We start from the raw sequence: 19,600 nt of genomic DNA on the forward strand, positions 1-19,600 counted from the left end.
CAGTGGCAGGGCTGCTGGGTCTGCTGGCCTGTGATGCATCCTGGAACTGTTCTCCAGAAGTGAGTTCTCACTCTCCTTCTGCCAAGGCTGTCCAGCTCCATGCCCATTCTCTATACCCCTTTAAATCAAAATGCAGCCAGAAACACACACTCCCAGCTTGCAGCACTCAATTACACCTTCTGATATTTATTTTTTTGCCTGCAGCTTCAAATTACCTTCAAGGTGCACAGTACAATTAGCTAAATATATTTCCTGCCTCATTTTAATTGCACTAAAGCTCTGTTGTACCTCCAGTGAGGAGTAGTAAGGTGGAAACTGGTGCCCCAAATATTTCAAGTTGATTTGAGTCCAGATCGACTCAATAAGCTTACATAGTTCTATTAATTATTAAATATTCATTTTTTAAATTAAAAACCCCACAAACATTCAAAGCCAAATTCTGTATGAGGCTTCTAAAACTAGACACTTTAGCTAAGGAGATGGTAACTATTTCTGAGTTTAAGAAAGATAAGACAAGAATTCCACCTTATAGTTTGAGTGGTTTCCATATGAAGAATTCACATCTCGTGGTAAATTTTAGTATCTTGGAATTTGATTCTGAAAACACTTATGCATGTGACTTATGTCTGTGACTCATTTCACTGCTATAGCTGAGGTATTTATATGATTCTAATTTAGAACTGGATCACATTTTTGTTTAAAGCCCTTCTGGGTGGAAAATGCAGGTGATCAGTCAAACATTATTACTGCTTAAAAATAGTAAAAACTTTTTGTCTGAGAATTTAAAAAGAAATCCAGAACAAAACAAATTTTTTTCTGAAAGCACTGAAAACCAATCTGCTGATTCCCATGATGTCTGGTTCATAAGATTACTTCAATGTACTTTGAAAAGAGTATTGAAAATAAATCCCAAATTCTATTTGCATCCAGTTGAGTCTGATCAGTCTCAGTTCTTTGGGCTTCTGGTTCATTGTCACCTCAGCTAGCCTGCGCTTATGAAGCATGTCCCCTTGTGCCTGCAGCTGTGCTGGCTTGGGAGTGCTATCATTGCCTGATCCACAGAGCTGAACCAAACAAATTCAGCAAGTTTCTCACCAGTCTCATACAAATAACAGGATCATGGTAACCTAAGCCTTTATGCTCCTCCCTGTGCCAAGAAACTCAGGATTAACCTGTGTGAAGAATGGTACTGGGCAAGAGGTGGGATTCAGTGCATGTCTCACCCACTTCCATGGTTGTGAAGAAGGCCTGATTGTCATGGTGGAATCCAGGGCAAATATCAGAAAGATGCTGCCCGTCTCTGCAACTCTCCCTCTCTCTTTTGTGCTCACCAGGGTGAGAAAAACCTCTGACCATCTCCAGAGCAGCTCATGTCAGCCACTGATTCTTACACAATTCTGAGGGAAATTGAAAGTGTTCAGCCTCTTGCCAAAGGGCACACCGAGAAGATGAATTTCAGAAAAAAACCAAACCCAGCAGCCCCTTGCTGCTGGTGTGCATGTCCCTGCACTTGCTTCCTCTGAAGCAGAACTCCAGGAAGGCAGGTATTAGCTCCTCCTTCCCCTTGGGAATATAGAAGACAGATTAAAGAGTGGGGGAAAAAAAGTTATTTCACAGTTAGTCTGCCCTGAACAAGAAAAGGTTCCTGACACCAACAAACTAATCAACGCTGAAAGCTCATGAGGTCAAGCTTTCCCTTCTCCTCCAGTATTCTTTTGATTTTTTCTAACTGGCTAGGACTTGATAGCTCAGGCAAGTCTATAAATATAAAATCCTTTTTTGCCTTCCCCTGGAGCACACCAAGGACTATTTGAATACCCGTAGGGATAAGTTAAACTTAAAAAAAAAAAAAAAAAAGAAAAAAAAAAAAAGCAACTCACAAGAAACAGGTTGTCCAGACAGTCTTCAAGTCTTCAAATGCTGACCATTCTGTAAGTCAGTCCCAAGAAGCTTGCCTCTGCTCAGCAGAAATTGGGAAAGGCAGCTCTCCCTAAGAGCACTCCCTCTGGATTCAGTGTTTTGTGTGGAGACTTATGGCCAGGAATGTTAATGCCAGATAACTGAGCAGACTGAACTGGAACAGAGTGAGAGCTGGGCCTGAAGGAGGCAGCCCCAGACCATCAGGGTTGAGCTCTAGATATGTGGGCTGCCTCCAGCATCTTGATACCTGTGCCTGCTCCCCTGTGCTGCCTTGGATAGTGCACAGCTGCAGGAATTTCCCTGACTTGACCACCAAGAAGAACCCAACCTTTGTATAGTCTGAATAGAGGGAAACATGTGCCAGTGGAAACACTGGCCCCTACCCTATAGAGTGTAAAATGCTCCTGAAGTCAAAGTGAGATGTGTTTGTACACCATCTTGGTATGAAGGGGAAGTGGCAGAGGAGCTGGGAATATTTATGGCTTCTGCTGCATTGGAAATACCAAAAGTTCCTGTCCCAAAGCACTGCCCATGTTCTCTCCAATGCAGCACAGGGAACTTTACTCAGCATTCTTCTTATGGCAAAGGAAAGTCTGCTCCCTCAGTCTTTCCTGTCCTTGTGCTCTCTGCTCGGATCTGTGCTCCTTTGGAGCTCTGTCTGGTAGAAAAGGAGGAAAGAAAAATGCCACATTCCCTACCAAGGGCTGACAAACAGGAATCATAGCTGCAGCATAAGCTTCTCTGATGGATTCTGCCTCAGCAAAATGAAATTAAGATTTCAGCAAACAAGCTCCAATTCTGTGGTACCAGTAGAACAAATGACATCTGATAATTGCTAACTCCTTTTGCTTATTCTTTGCTCTGTTCACCCCATCAGTCTCTCCAGATTATATTTTCAGCTGAGTTTAATGAATGCCATTTATTAAACTAACACCAGGGTTCTGCTTTGGCCTCAGACAGATGTGCCTGCTAATATGAATCATTTTGTTCAATTGGATTACTCTGATGGAGAGCGGATCCCTGCTACTCTGAGGAGCACAAACAAATGGGGAACAGCTCGCCTCCAGTTGTGACCAGTCTCTTGCCTTCATTAGGAAGCAGCTCCAGGCTCCGCAGGCAGCTTGGCAGGATGGTGTCCCTACTGCTCCCATCAGCCAGCACTTCTGCCCCTTTCCACTTCCCTCTCACATCCAGGGAGAGCCCAGGTCTCAGTGTGGCCCTGAACCTCCCTGGTCAGGGAGCATCACTGCCACCTTCCCTGAGTTCACCAGCTGCATGGACAACAGGATTCACCTCCTCCTTTGTCAAGATGAATGTTCCTTATCTGAATACAGACCAGACTTCCCTGTGTATCCTTCCCTTCCCTCCCCAGTATGGCATGTCTGACCTCCTTTACAATGACACCTGAGAAAATGTAGACTACTTATTTACTATTGATCCTTCTTTATTCTGATCTTCTCCAAATACTTGGGCAAAGGGACATGGATGATATGCTTTTAAAGACTTGCATTAATCAGAAAAAAAAAAAAAAAGATATAAAATCCATCTGAAATCTCCCAGACAGAGATTCCCTCAGTCTGTTTGGGATTTTAGTGTTGAATATTTTGGGTCAATCTCTGTAATACATTGTGTGCAGGCACCAGACATCCATCTATCTGTCTATCTCAATACAAATCTAGCCTTCTGTGAACCATAAAACTCCTAGCAGAGTGACATTACCACTTCTCACATTGCCAGAGCACACTGAGCACACACGACTTGGGGAAAAATATTACAGAGGAAATTTGAAAGATTAGAAGTAAAAAAGCAGAAGATTTCTGCTCCCTGAGTGTAAGCCTTTAGCTGGCACAAATCATCATCACTCCTTTAAAGCCTACTTTCTTTCCCCAGATGAAGGACAGGCCCAGCACTTCTTCAGATACCTGTGAACCTCAGGACAACTCATTTACTCTAGAGCATTTCTGAAGAAAGAAATTATTTGCATTTTAATCCTAAGCAGTATCCTGGGGTTACTTCCAGGAATCCCTAGCGAGCACTAGAAGTCAGGCTGTCAAGAAGTGGGTCTGTGCTGAAAGAGAAAACACCCCAGAGATAACCATGGTACCAGTCTGTGTGCCTTTCCTAATTACTAACAGCACGTTAGCATGCTCCTCAGCAAAGCCATCAAAGAACATTAATTCCTCCATTCAGGTTTAAGTGTAGGAATACTTCTCCAGGTATGAGCTATTCCTTTACTCCTGATGAGGATCTGTACATCTTTCTCTAAATTTGCATTACACTGGTCTTCATAGGTAATGGGAACAAGGCCAGTAGGAATTCCTGTTGGGATTGTGTGTAACAAGGTCTGTATGGTCTGTACTGACCAATGCTCTTGTAACCTGAGCAGAAGACAGAACCCCTCCCCCACCACCCCCCAAAATAAACCCCCTTCTGAAAGCACCAAATCTCTTAAAACTGACATGAAGGAGCCCAATTGCCTGCAGCTGGCATTGGGCTGCCTGTCTGGTTTCCTTTCCCAGTGTCCAATCTGCCATGATGGAGAAATATGTACCATGCAAGGAGAATGCACAGAGGAAAACAAAGAGCATGGAAAGCATTCACTTGTCATACATCACAACAAATGGGATGCAACCTCTGCTCATGAGTGGAGATGCTTCAAAAGAATAGAGAAAAGTAGAGAAAAATAGAGAATCTTCTCCAGCAAAGACAAATTTTTAGCTGACTGCACAGCCCATGGCCCATTTTTTTCCAAATCCCCAGAAATCAAGGTAGTGAAAACATATTTTCCTTTGGAACAACCTGCTTTTAAGGGTCTTCCATGACAACTGTGGTCTACAGGACATCCAAATCAACCAAAGGATATCTTTGGCATCAAGGACTGGGCATCACAGAGCCAGAAATTTCAAAGGTAGGCATCTTGTCACTGTGAGGATATTAGAGTGTTACTGCTCTGCATAGAATAGATGCTTCAGGCAGCCCAGCTGCTGGATCTTTTTTACACAGGAAAAAGGGATATCTGAAGATCTGGGGAGGGAGAATGTATCTTCCAATAAATGGGAGGAATTTGCTTTCTAAAGAGGATTCCTGGAGTGTGGAGCTGCAGCTTTCCATGGGTACAAGAGATTTTTCTTCTGTTTGCAAGTCTTTACCCTAAAAAGGCATTTTTAAAATGAGCCATGGTGTTATTTGGAGGTGAGCATGATAATTCCCTAGTGTCTCTGCTCTAAGAAGACCAGAGCAGCCAGAATGGTGACATTGCATCTCCCTCTAGAATTGCAAATAATCGAAACATCTCTGCTAGGAGAACATTTAGAGTTCAATAAGTAATAGTGGGCCTGAATCCTTGGCTGCCATAAATCAGTGTCACTTCACTGGCTTCAGAGGAGCTGGTGATTGACGCTGCCCGAGAACTTAGCCCAATCATGGCTGTGGTTAGTACTTTTCCAGACAGAGCACTGAGTTTTCATTTACTCTGCGTCTTGCTTGGGAAATGACTTGACTGCTGTTCTCCTTTCCCCTCCAGCTCAGCCTTCTACCCAATATTTCAAAAAGGTTGGATGAAGCTCAGCTAAGTGGAAAAACAAACCGTTTGAAATAAAAACTCTCTTTTTCTTCCCTAACTGCAGTCACAGGGCCAGATGAAAGACACCTGAGAAGCAAGGTTTGTACCATAAACCTTCATTTCTCTGCTACAGCTGAATCAAACACTTCAGAGACCAGAGTTTTGATATTCACTTGTATCTGGCCAAAGTTACCGTACTTATGAATTATTCAAATATGCAATTATTGCATTTGATATATCACTGGGTATAATTGTGGGAACGAGAAACAGTGTTCTAGTGCAGCTGATTGTATATGCCTTCCAAACCATAAGGACATCAATTTAAGGTGCTCACATTGATGGAGTGCTCTGCAACCTCTTATTAAGATTCTTGCCAACTCCTGTAGCAGTTTTCCCCTGCAGAGTAAATTTCATGGAGTTTTTTAGCCTCCCTTTTCTTTATCTCTACAGTGCAAGTGCCAAACACTATCCCACAGAGCTTCAATTCATGGTTCTGTAGTAGCTCTCAAAGGTCAGTGACAAAAAGATCAGATCATTTTCAGCTTACTGATCAATGCTACCTACACAAGTGACCTGAATCCTGTGTACATGTTGGGGCTAACTCATAACTCTGATTTCATTGTGAATTTCAGGTTTCCCTGAAAGAAGGTTTTAACCTTCTTCTTAGATGTAGAGGGCTGTGCCCTGTCTACTGTTCACATTGTCTTTACCTGATTAAAAAACATGTTAATGGGGCTGATGTTTGTATTAACTAAACACACCAAAGACAGCTCTATCTGCCTTCAAATATGGGGCCATCTGAGAACAACATCTCTGAAGTTATAGACCTTTCTTTGCTCTCTTCCTGAGCAGCATTTGTAAATTGAAAATGTGCCTGTTTCCCGTTTGCTTACTAGTGTGTACTGGTCCTTCTAGTGTCCCAGTGTCAATGCATTTTGCTGACTTGTAACTTATCAGAAGGTCCTGTAGAAAAATGACTGTGCTTGTTTTCTGGGACTCATCGTGTATATTCACAATCCTCTTTCATTGTGGGTTTTTGCCTTCTCTCATTCATTTTGTACATATTTTATTTAGCAAAGGATTCATTCTGTCAGTGTTTGCTGCTGCTGCTTGAACAAAAAATTTGGCTATGTATGTATTTTGTGTTTTTCCATCTCTTTGGCTCTCATTTCAAATCATTGCTGTTTCAAATGCCTACTCTTTGTTTTTCTTATATTTTCCGTTTTTTCTTCAAGTTGCAGTCTCTCATACACTGGCCCAGCAGATCCATGTGCTGAATGAACCCGATAGAAATGTTCCTTCAAAGGCTGCTGTTTTCAGCTTACTGCAGCTGCCCATTAACTGGCGCAATTGAAGCTTACACTGAGCCCAGAAAGGCTCTAAAATCTGACTTACTCTGGTTATCTGTGTGACATTGTCCATATGATCTCCCACACTAACCTTGGTCAAGTGGCTGAATATGAAATTACCACCCTCCAGTCAACCCTGGAGCTTTGGGAATTTTGCTGTTGGAAGCCTTTGTAGAGGGCACCACCATTCAAGCTCCTCATAGTATTTTATATATGAGGAAAAACTCAGAAGGCTCTTTGCCGGCTGAGTCTTTGGCAAAAGTTCTTACAATTCTCCAGAAGTTTACTTCAGAGCACCAAGGCCAAGAGTATAACAGTGAGATGAGAAGTGGGAAGCTGCTTTAATATCTATTATTTAATTCTGAACTACTTACATTATCCAACATTAAAAAAAAATATAAAAGGGGGGACTTGGGTTTTAATGAAGAATTCCTGCTCCAAACTTAGGGGATGTGTTGTGGTATTGCCTTGTGCTGCTCCATCACTCCCATGACAAATAGTGCAGATCTGTTAGTGACCTACATGGACTCATTTAGATGCAAACATAGCAATACTCCTGAAAAGCTGCCCTGCTTTGAGGAAGAACAAGTTCCAAATATTGCTGAATGGAATTCAGTCTCAGAGCAGTAATTACTAATTGTAATTTTGGAGTAAATGCAGTAATTAATTATTGTAGTTTTCCATCAGTGCATTGTATTGTGTGCCAATCTTAGAATAAAATAATTAGCAAATGGGATTTTGCATGCTCTGGTATTGCAACTGTGGTTTGTAGAACAGACATGAGAATTTTGCCATAATAAAGTTATCAGTAATTTAAATGGACAGACGGGTCAAAAATTATCAGACAGAAAAATAAAGGATTTCTTTGTCAGTCTTGCAAACACCTTCAGAAGTCCTGTTTTAGCCTCCCCACTAAAATTCACTTCCATTCTCTCAGTACAAGCACAACAGCAGAAAGTTTAGGTTGCAAACACAGTGAGTGATGCTTAATTTAATCACAGGTGTCAGTGGAAATGAAAACCAAAAGTAATCCAAAGAACAGAAAAAAAATATTGGCTGAGGTGATGTTTTTCCAGTACCTGAACAGACTTTCCAAAATTAAGCTGTGCTGATTTTTTTTCTCTCTTTATTCACTCATATTAAAGCTTGTGCTGGAGCACTGTTTTCATGCAATTATACTAGTGCAAATTTCCATAATGTAAGCAAGTCCTAAACAATCTAAGTGATGACTAAAAGAGGGAAACAACAATAATCTGTGCAGGTGGAAGAGGAGCTGGTTAGCATGATTGTAGGAGACATAACTACAAGAAATGGGGTTTTATCTTGAAAAAAGGTATTTGGAAAGAATCTTAAGATGAATAGCCTAATAGAAAACAGTGAGATCAATGCAGCTACAGAATAGCCTCTCACTAGAGGTAATAGAAAGCTATCTGGGAGGCATAAGCAACAAAAATTTCAGTAAAAAATACACTTTCACTAGAGTTTGCATTGAAGCCATCTGAAATGACAAGAGAAGACAGAGGTTTTCCACTCACATATTTTTGTTTATGGCAATTTAGAATTTTGCTTTTTTGTTTTATTTTTGGCTTATAGTAATATCTTACTTTAAAATAGAGTTTGGGTTCCTTTTATTTTTTTTCTTTATTAGGGAACAAAAAGAGAAAAATGCAAAATTTTCCAGTTTGGTAAAATATACACTCCAATTAGAAAACCAACCAACCAAACAAACAAACAAAAAGACACTTTTAGAGTAAAAATACCACCTGTTCCAGACAGCTGCAAAAACATGTATTTCACACATTTTACAATAAACCAGACATCAGTCCATGTTCAAAAATCAGTGAAGGAGGACCTGAGAATCTTTTTTTATTTTTGTATCTGAGCTTTGGCCTATATTATTTCCCCTGGTGTTTTGTAGAAGCAGATTGCCTGGGCAGTGCACCATTTAATGTTTTGTCGCTACTCCGGAGCACAGCTAAAAAAGTCTTGCTGTTGGTTTTATTTCAATTTTTTTTTTTTTTTTTCATTTTTCTGTTTCACTTTTGCCTCACTCTATTTATCTTGCTCACACTCACTTTGTCTCACTCAGTTTCATGCCAGGGCTCTGGGTTAGTCTCACCCAAATGTCTCTGCATCTTTAGCTTTAAATAAAACTTCAGCAGCAGCGTCTGTCTGAGGTGGAAAACATCACTTTGCCAGTGACCAGCCACTGCAATGAAGCCACAGAAGGGAAATGGACAGGATTTTCAGGGCTGTTTTGTGCTGTGTCTTTTATTGATCTATCAGCTGGATGCTCCTGGGCTGCTCTGTGCTCTGCCCTGAGCTCTGGAAGGGCTGTGAGCTGTGCAGTTTTCTAGGCAGTGCTGTCCTACCATGCCTGCCTGTCCTGGCAGTGGGCTCAGGGCTCACACACAGCTCCAGGCACTGCGGGCTGCACCTGCAACTTCTCTTAGCACAGGGCATGGAAGGGCTCCTAGCAATGGCCACCTAAGGGAGATGTGGGTTTCAGGTTTTTTTTTTTTTCTTTCTTAATTATTTTGTGCATTTACTGTCTGAAAGATACATGGACTATCTCCCAGTCCTTGCTTCCTAGTCCTGAGCAGAGATTGGCAATAGAATATACTGATTTTGGCAGAGTTGCCTCAAATGATCTTCCTCTCTTTTGCTTTCTCCCAGAGAACAGGGGCAGCCATTTTGCCATCTAAATTCTTCAGGTCTTCGCTTGCTGCAGCTTTGGGCTTATCTGTTGCATCACAGAAACCCTTTCAGTGTTAAGCAGCAAGTTTAGAGCACTTGCAAAAAAACCCAAAAGGACTTCAAATCACTGTGGCCTAGACTGCTTGTGTCCCAAAAGGGAGATTTATACTTTTTTTTTTTTTTTTTTTTTTAGTGCATTCAGAATTAAAATTTAGTGAGGTTCTTTCTTTTTCAGTTAGGAAAAAACACTCTGGTAGATTGTCTCAAACGGGGTGCTGATTTTTTTTTTTTTTTTTGGTTGTTGTCATTGCAACTTCTTAGTTTTTGAAAGCAATTCAATAGAAAGAAAGCCCTTCCTTGGAAAAATCCCAATTAAAGTTTCTTGAGAATCCTCTTGAAGCATGAGTAATTACTTTGGTGTCAATATGGTTATATACATGCTTCAAATTGGAATTAAAGACCCTGAAGAGCTGCATCCAAAGTAAAGATAGATAAAAAGCACAGCGGAGTTATTATCTTTCTGTCAGTTAAAGGAAGTTGCAAATCAAGCCAGCAGTGGAGGTACAATAATACTGTGCTTAGGCAAGAACAGCTGATCTATCTCTGAGTCAGGCTTATTCCTGAGGGCTTAGCTCTCTGCTGATTGCTATTGCTCAGCCCTGGTGAGAAAGCTGACCTGTGGCCTTCCTGACTGAGAATCCTGCCTGCTCCTAGAGTGCTGGTATCAATGTTCCCAAGCACTGGGAGGCAGATGAGCTGGAGAAAGACCTGGGTTTAAACCCATGTGACCCTCTGGGTATCCTGGCTGTCACCAAGTGTCTTCTCCAGTCTATTGCATCATGGTTCTCCCTGTGATAACCCAAATCCTCCCCTGTGGAATGTTCCTGCAGTGTTCTCCTGGGACCACATACATTCGGGCAATTCCTTCTGCCAGGTGGAAAAACATACATATAAAACTTTTTTCCTGGAGAATTCCTTTCTGCTAAAAGTTGGGTACAGCTCCTGCAACAGACTGAACAAGGTGTAAGTATGCAAGAGAACAAGGACCTCTGAGATACATTTTGATAGGGTCTCTAAGCAAGTCTCTAAACAAGGAGAGAAGGGTGGAAGTGATCTGATTGTAAAAACAGAATGATTTTTCTGCACAGCAGAGTACTAAAGCTGAAGTAAAATCCAGGAAGGCTGAAGGACTTCCTATCTAGAAGAAAGTCTTCAAGACTGGTTTGCTTATTAGAAGCAAAGAAAAGGAAAAAAAATTCTTTAAGAGGGACAAATATGGAATTCTATTACCATTTTAACTACTGATTCCTTTTTATATAATTATTAAATTTTTTTGGGAAAAAAATGCCCAAGCAACAAATCTTTGTCCTACTAGTGAGCAACCTTTTGTAGAAAATAAGCTGAGACCTCAGAGCACTTCATGGTGAACCATGATGATAAAAAACCACCATAGACTCATACTGGCAAATCTTGAACAGCACAGATATTCACAGCCCTGCATCTTCTGACACCACCATGAGAAACAAGCATATCATCAGCCAGCACAGATATGCTGGGGCATAAAGCCTGGTGCCTACCTAGGGAGACCTTTGTGTCCCTTGATCCCTTTGCAGGTGTCACAGAAAGCCTCCCTGACAAAGGCAGCCCCTGCTTTAACACAATTGCACGCATGCACCCCCCCCCCCACCCCCGCTCTCCCCCAGCAAAGCCTGCAGAAAAAAAGCCAGTGTGATGAAGCAAAAAGCATTTGGATATGGCAACATGTTTTGGTTTCAAGCTTCCAAGAGGCCTTTTCATAAGCAAGAAAAAGAAAAGAGGTTTTTGAAGGGGGAAAACGCATTAATGGTTATCTTCATGTAGTCACATATAAAGGAGGTTCTGAACTATGGAGGCTGTTTCCTGCACATGCACCTAATATGTTTATTGGAAGGTTTCTTAATCTCCTTTATGCTGTCTTCAGTGCAGCACCTCTTTCAAAGACATTTTGATCCCATTCCTGAATTCTCACTGGAAAGGATACTGCTGTGAAGACTGGAAAAATATATTTTTCAAAGATATTTGGGATCCCAGAGAAAAATTAAAACACTCTGTTTTTCTTTGGGAAAGTTGAAGATAGGGATTTCCTGCCTGTCTTAGATGAATCAAAAGAGGCCTGAATAAAAAATCACAGAATCTTAGACATTACAGCTAAAATGACATAGAAAGGTCACCTAACGAATCTCTTTATCACTAACTCAGGAGTACAAATTACTTAGGGCCTCCTTAGGTGCTGAATTTATTGGGGAACCTCTAGTGTGGAACAGTTTTAATAAAAGGGAGACTTCCTTATTGTTCCCTGTCTCTGTAAACAAACACATAAGGCTTTATATTTCTGTTTCTCAAAGAATTACCTAATGAAAGAGCCAACCAGTGGTAGAAAATATTTCCATTTTTGGAAACATCTTCATTTTTGTTATTAATGATATGTTGGGATTCCAATGAAACAAGCCGTGGCTTCTGATATTTTTGGTGCTGTTACAAGTATAAGAAGTTCCCTTGAAACCTCTAGCTGTCTTCTTTCCAGTAGTACATGGCAAATGAGTCTAAAAATGAGACCCCAGGTCCTTACTCCAGCTAAGCTTCCTTGGCTTTGGTTAGGTTTTATCTACACACAGGAGTTTAAAACAACTGACCAAGAAGTGAGCATGGATCATTATATTAATTTCTTGGGTTTGTGAAGAAATAAATCAGGGGTTATTTTGTTGTCAAGGAGACATATTTACATTAAGTTATTATGCTGAGATGGAACTGGATACAGACTGTACCGCATGAAGAATGAAGAATGCTTTGAAACATTTGCAACACAGAGCTTTTGAGACAGACACTGTCCCAGTCCAGTCACCTGGGATTAAACCGCAACCCAGTCCCACCTCTTAATTGCAGATTGTCTTCAAGCACCAGAAATGCTCTTTCACTGAGCAGGGGGAATCAGGACAGCTGCTGACTCTCCTCTAGTGACCAGAAACACTTTCTAGAGATGCAGGATGCCCATGAGATGAGGAATTTGTCTTATCCCTTGGTGAGCATCCTTCCACCTCTTTTTCTAGAGACACACACACAAACAGTTCCTAGTTTATGCATGGGTGCGTGTCTGAGCAGAATGGCTCTAGCCAGAGTCAAAAAGGCAGAAGATAGAGAGTCACAGAGCTGAATCTCCTTGAGGGTCTACAACACAGAGAGATGCTACAGGTGTAGCTGACACCCCCTTCCCCATGCAGTTACCTGTGCTAGTGCTTTGTATCCAGCGGTTCCCACAACCCTTCAGTAGGGACGATTAGCATCCTTTGGCCTCTTCAGCTGCACCTTCAGCCTCTTCATGCCAATCTGGAATCCATTCATGGCCTGGATAGCAGCTTGGGCACTGGCAGGATTGTCAAAACTCACAAAACCTGTCAAAACACGAGGCAAGGCAGGGGACTTAATGAGCCGAAGGGTGCCAAGGCACGTACATGCAACGACCACTGAGAATGAACATGGGGAAGGGAGTGAGGGCGCTGAGAGGAGGGAAGTGAGCAGGAAGGAGGCTGGGCAGGTGGGCAGGAGAGTGAGGAGAGGATGGTTGCCAATGTGGGACAAAGGATAGAAGGGGTTACAGATCAGTGTCCCAGGACACAGTGCCTGGTCTGAGTGCCAGTCTGAACACTAGACTATGTGGAGCACAGGGATCCAAATGTTGGTGCCACAAGATTTGTGTCACCTTTGAGCTGGGAGTCAGCAGATGTAATTCATGGTCTCAAGGCACTCTGTTTTCCTCTATCTCCCTCCACTGTGACTTAGGTAAACCTCTAAACCTTCCTTAACTTGCCATCATAACCTTTTCTTTGTCTTCCAATACTAATGATGAGGGGAATCTGACACACCTACTACTACTTCCTTATTATGGCAATATCAGTAAAATGTGAATATAATTAATTCTTCATTATCATATTAATCAGCATGAATGGTTTGATTGTTGGCCAGCCAAGCAATATGAAGAGATTTAATCACTGGCAATTTCTGCAAACTCCATATTACTCTGCAGTTGTGTGGTGAACACAAGTGCTTTCGTAACATTGTTTTCCTATGGAATTTCAAATTTTGCCAGCAAATCTCCCAATCAACCATGGAGCACATCCAGCATTAGAAACAACTATAGTGACTGAATATTGTATTTATGGGTCACCTAAGACATTCTTTGTCCTCATTTGCTCTCTAACAGTCTGATGAAATAATATAGGTCAACCACACAGGATGCAATGCATCTAATGCATTCAGCTCAGGGGAGAGCTCTTGGTATAACTTTGCCTCTTTTTTCTGTTTGTTTTTGGGTTTATTTTAAAATGTATTTTTAAAATGTATTTTTATTTTTAATTTTTTATTATGTTAGATTAAAAAAAAAAAAAAAAAAAAGGCCTCATTTTCCCATGCTGTTTATGGCTGTATCTGGAGTGACCATGCTCTGAGATATTAGCGAGGCAGGGGGCCATCACATTGTACAAGCATTGCCTCTGCTACTTTTGCCAGAAATGTCCCTGTGTGCCAACAACATTTCTGAGCACAAACCTTGGGTGAGTCTAGCCTGGACCAGTCTGCTCTCCAGACAAAGCCATCTGTTTACCTAGCCCTGCAAGGCTCTGGCAGCACAAATCAATCCTAGGAGCCTGGTGTTGCTCAACAGACAGGCTGAAATGAAGAGATGGCTTTTGCAAGCCCCTCAAAACGCTAATGCTGAATGTTTGCTGCCAGGTATACACCTGCTACTGACAGCCTTGGCTGTGCTGTGGATTCATTCTGCAGCCCCTCCTCCCTGGTCTAGTTCCTCTTCAGAAGTGAGTCTCATAGGTGACATAGGGTGTCTTGCATCTGAAAAAGACACAGCTGTGCACGCAAAGGCAACTTCTCACCCCTGCATTAAGCTGTTCTCCCTGACCTTGGCTAATAATCTAATTTCATGACAGGTCATGAAAGACTAAGGTCTTAGTCTCTCAAAGTGAGACAACAGGTTTGCTGAGTATGGCGCACTGGGTTTTAAAAGGGATGCCCATGGAATAAATAAGAAACCTTCTTTGTCCTCCCCTTTTGAAGCCAGGGCTCCAAGTAAACTGGCTGTCTGCACAGTTTTCCGTCCAACCCACTGGATGAGGAGGTACCAACACTGCAGCTCTGAAGATGAACAAAAAGTACTCTCAAGCCCCACAGCAATCATCAAAGAAAACTGGAGGGCTATAGTGAGTAATGAGCTGTGGTTTTATTCAATAGCAATGGATCTGCTCTTGCCCTCACTTTTTAGATACTAAGTGATTGGTGATGTTACCAGTTTTCATGTGACTACTTGAATAATCTATCAACAAAGTCCTATGATTCATTCTCAACAATGGAATAAATGAAACACGTGAATAAATGTACTTGGTTTCACTCAAGTACATTCAGTCATAAATACTTCTGGAAACCCCCTTGGGGATGCCTTACTTGAGCTTCAACCTTAAATATGTTGTCAATATACTTCATATCCTTGAATATAGGATGTAGTGAAACTCATTTCTTTTTAAAAATCACATCTGGTTTTCTGATATTCCTGGCCAACACACATCAGTTACATCTAAAGCAGTAGACTAGAGCTGTTCCATGGATGTTCAGAGAAACTGGAACCTAATAATCTCTAGTGCTGAGGTTTTTTTGACTAATGTTTGACATCAAAAAATTCCTGGACAAAGTGTGAGTTTTAGCACAGAAGACAGGCTGTGCTCAGTGGTTAACTTGGATGTGTCCATGATGTTCTGGAAATTGAGAGAAATTAATAATTTGGGTGTAGGCCATTTTGTGCAAGCTGTCCCGAGTGCTAGATACAAATGCCAGGTATGTTTACTTTGCTGATATACACACAGCAGTCCAATATCAAAGTTGAGTTGGCTGCAGCTGAATGGTTGTTTAGCTCATTCCTTCAGAAAATATATCTTGCCTGGGAACTTTGATTTCTACTCTTGCAACAGGTCCTTTGGGATGTCCCTCCTACTGCCTACATGTGCACATCTAGATGGTGCCTGCACATCCATCCATTTGTGAATATGTCACTTTAGGATCCTACAGTAATCAGTGGAGGTCCTGCCAGTGCAGTCAGTGGAGGGTAGGGCAGGATTTCTCTCTTTTATCAGGACACCTTTAGCTGTGTTCAAATGAATCACTGGTCAGGGAGCAATGCTGGCTGCAGTGAAGGCAGGCACCCAGCTTAAATCAAGGAACCTCTGTTGTGGGATCTACCTGGTTCCACAGTTAGGAGTCACATCTCAACATAAAAAGTTAACTGTCTAAATACCTGGGTTGATCACTCCCTAAAGTGATGTTAATTGCTGAATAAAACCCTTCCAGAGATGCTGCCCACTATGATAGATAATTATTTCTTTTGTGGAGACTAGACCTTAGAGGGATGATAAGCCCTTGTGCTGAGGTGCTAATATAGTTGTACTTGTGCAAGAACCTTGCTGTGATATAACCTCATGAAGTTTTACCAGTTTTTATCATCACTTTGCATTTGAGATGGAATTCTAAGCCCACTTCCTCATTTTGTGCAAAACTGTAAGTAATACAGCATTTTAACAAATGGGACTAATAAGAGAGATCAGAAGTGCATTTGCTCACTATATTTCATTTAGACCAGATGATGAAGCTGGGAGTTGTACTCTGATTCTGGTATTAGTTTCCTATAGATTTGGACCAGATTTTTTTCTCCTTAGTTGTTCTAGTATTCACTGATGCAATATAAAAATCTCCTCTGGCTGGACGCTGAGGCTAGAGGAAGTGGATTTGAAAGCTGGGGAAAGAGATGGGCAAATGCCAATAACTGTGTATTTTCTTTGTGATCATAGTCTAGGGACAGAGTAACTAATTACTCTAGCTTCATTTCACTGTTTTAGTTTTCAGGGGCCTTGATATGCTCAGAAGTTGCTGGTGCATCCAAGTCTCCCCTTTTCCTATTATTTATGTATAGCTGTGTTTGGTATTGCAGAAGGTATTTGGATGAACTCCAAAGAGAAGGAAAGCTAGGGATTATCCTGAGATTTGAGACTTTACAGTGGATAAGTGATAGACAGAGAGACAGGCATGTTGGGCTAACAGCAGCATATTCCTTTCTCTCCTCAGGTCAAATACCTACTGGCAGATTTGACTTTTTTTGTTGCTGATATACGCAATATTGGCAGTCAACAATCTTTGTTTCTCCTCACCTGTGTCAGTGGGATTCATGGGACTATGAAAGATTTGAACATGTATGACTAGGAATAGAATGTATGCACTGGGAAAATAACATAAACACTCAGTTCCTAAATGGCTTTAGTATTTGAGCCCATGGGCTCAAAACACAATGGCAATTGCTATATTTGTTTTGAACACCACCTCTGCATTGTCATCGCCATGCTTGAAGGACGAAAGAGAAAGGGAGAGGTTAAAAAGCTTGAAGTTCTTTCTGTGCATCAGTTAATTAATAATCAAAGAAATATATGTTCTGGTCTGAAGACAGTTGGTAGGGGGACAGCATTTTGTGTTAAATCTACTTTATGGTGGGGATATTGGTAGGTTTTTTTCTTTTTTCCTTCTTCTCCCCACCCCCAGGGATTATGTAAAAGTGTTTCTCTAGTAAATGATTTATCAAAAGTGGCAGTGAATGGTGAAAGCTGCTAGAATAGCAACAGACGGCACCTAATCTTTCAGATTCTGCACAGCCTCTTCCAGGAAAGGAGCTTTTGTTGGAGCCCACTACTTCTTCTGGCTTGCTCTTTTCCTACAGGACTGTGTTAATTATCACAGGCAGAAACTGGGGTACAATTTTGGAATTGCTTTATTTTCTTCCCCTTTCTTCCAGAGAAAGTTCTTGTGGTGTGACTTGGGGTGGGAGCTTTGTGCCTTTCTCATTACAGGATCAACGTGATCACCAATTGCTTTATGTAACAGATATCACCTAATGGCTGTTTTTCTTTTTTAATCATCCAGGATGATAAAGAAGGGAATTCACAATCAATGTCAGAGTACATCTGAAGATTGTTTTGTAACTAAACTTTTTGTTTACAGTCCATGTGTTCTCTACGTGTCCATGAATTAATTTGTGCACTAAGAGCAGTCCTGAATGAGCACATGGATTCTTAATTGATCCTTCTGAGTTTTCTAGTTTGCTTTGCATCCATCAAGGACAATTAGTGGTTAATGTGCAAAACAGCCTCTTGATGATCTGTTACCAGGTTGAAATAACATCTTGTGTCTCTTGGGCAGGAGTGTTCCTGGGGATGGAGCCCAGTGCATGGTAACTATGCTGAACTTCCCTTAAATCAATCAATCTTGACTTCCAGATGTAAGCTTTTAATCCAGACTCCTGAACTGTGGACAGCTGATCCTACAGCAGGTTCACTCATGTAACTAGGTTGCCTTCAGGCAATAGGAAGGAAAAGAGGGACCTCAAAGAAAAGAATATTACATTTGTCTTAAAACTAAGTAGAATATTTTTATCTATGTTCCAGATATTCTCTACCATCTCAGAGATATACTTTGCAAGACACTTAAACAGAAGCAAGTAGAAATTGCTGCTTATTAGGTCATTTTAGACCAGACCTTTTTTTTCTAGTTCTAGCCACCAGAATATTTGTCTGACTGCCACGAAGGATCTTTCCTGGTGCTTCCTGTTCCTTCAGTTATGAAAGTCACTAGCTAAGGAGAGCATCTCTGAACTTCTTCCTTTTGATATTCAATTCACATTCATTTCACTAGAGGGAAATGAGAGTAACAAAGAGCAAGGATCTTCTGCTCAGCCTCTAGGAGGGAAAGAGAAGAAATGTCACACACAAGGTCCAGAAGAAGTCCATGCCTAATTAAGAAGTCCATGCCTCTTGCTTCCCTTGTGTACAAAGTGCTTCCCCCTAGGTCATAAGAAGGAAGCTTGGCCAGATAGAACTGCAGAATCATAGAATATCCTCAGCTGGAAGGGACCCACAAGGATCGTTGAGTGCAGCTCCTGGCCTTACCTAGGACAGCCCCAAGAGTCACACCATGTGTCTGAGAATACTAAAATAGAGGGATCTGCAGAAAGTGCTGGTAATTGGTTAGACCAGAGACCTTGCTCTCCTGTTCTTCCTCCAAGAATCTGAGTCAGTAATTAAGGAATTAGTTATTGATACGATCTGTTATTAATATAACTGTTCCCTCAGCTCATGAATTCCTTGCTTTTGCTATGGACCAGTGAAAGGTGAGATCTAGGGAGGCATTTTTTGCTGTGAAGGCAGGCATAAGGTGTTCACATCAGAGTAGTCTTCCTGTGGGAAGGGTGGCGTTCAGTAGCTCCTGTCCTTCTCCCTCCATGAGGACCTGCCCACCTACTCCTCAGACCTTTCCTGCTATTTCAGTCTATTTAATTCCTACAACTCCTCAGTTCCTTTTTCTCTGTGTTTATTAGTTTTATCAAAGAATGGAGGTTTTCCTTTAATTGCTTTGCAAGGTCTTTACCTTGCTGTGTTCTTTACACAATGTACTAGCTGCTGCCTCACAATTTTTTAGTGCTGTAAAGAATTTCAGGATACAATCTGTATGTAAGTAGCTCTATAATGTATGTGTGCATTGGAAAGTATTGTATTATAAGGTGATTTATGGGTACTGGAATACTCAATAAAGGAGTGCGTCTGCAGAGCAAGGGCATAGCACTTCAGCTGTTTTCCAGTGTCTAATAGGGTTGGATGACTTTTTTGGATTATTTAACCTTCCACTGCTGTTTAATCATGTCCAAGAGAGATCTGTCTACACAGCTATCTATCCCATCCATCCATCCATTTATTTTTTTTAATGTATGAACAGTCAGTAACAGACGACTGTGCTAAACAACTAGTATTAAATATTTCCCATCTGCAGGAGGAGATAATTGGAAACTCAGAATATTCATGGAATTGGCTCAGAAATCTGCTGAACCATTAATGTTCATTTTAGAAATTTATGGAATATTAGAAAACCTTCAAAATGTTCCAGGAAAAGAAAAAAATCTAATATTAATGTTTAAGGGTGTAAACTAGGTGACCTGATAAAC

At 41.2% G+C, this 19,600-nt stretch overlaps 1 protein-coding gene across 17 annotated transcripts in view; it reads right to left on the reverse strand.

Annotated features, from left to right (window-relative positions):
* CELF4 (CUGBP Elav-like family member 4) overlaps window positions 1-19,600 on the reverse strand; it is a 708,166-nt gene that overhangs the window by 24,676 nt on the left and 663,890 nt on the right. For all 17 annotated transcript variants that reach the window (XR_002466205.3, XM_021538926.3, XM_021538931.3 and 14 more), the window contains one exon: window positions 12,790-12,956. Coding sequence is in view for 16 of the 17 variants with exons in the window: in XM_021538926.3 (XP_021394601.1) it covers window positions 12,829-12,956 (128 nt within the window). In the remaining variant the exon portion in view is untranslated. The remainder of the gene's footprint in view (window positions 1-12,789; window positions 12,957-19,600) is intronic.

This window comes from Lonchura striata, chromosome Z, assembly GCF_046129695.1.
Source record: "Lonchura striata isolate bLonStr1 chromosome Z, bLonStr1.mat, whole genome shotgun sequence".
NCBI classification, from domain to species: domain Eukaryota; kingdom Metazoa; phylum Chordata; class Aves; order Passeriformes; family Estrildidae; genus Lonchura; species Lonchura striata.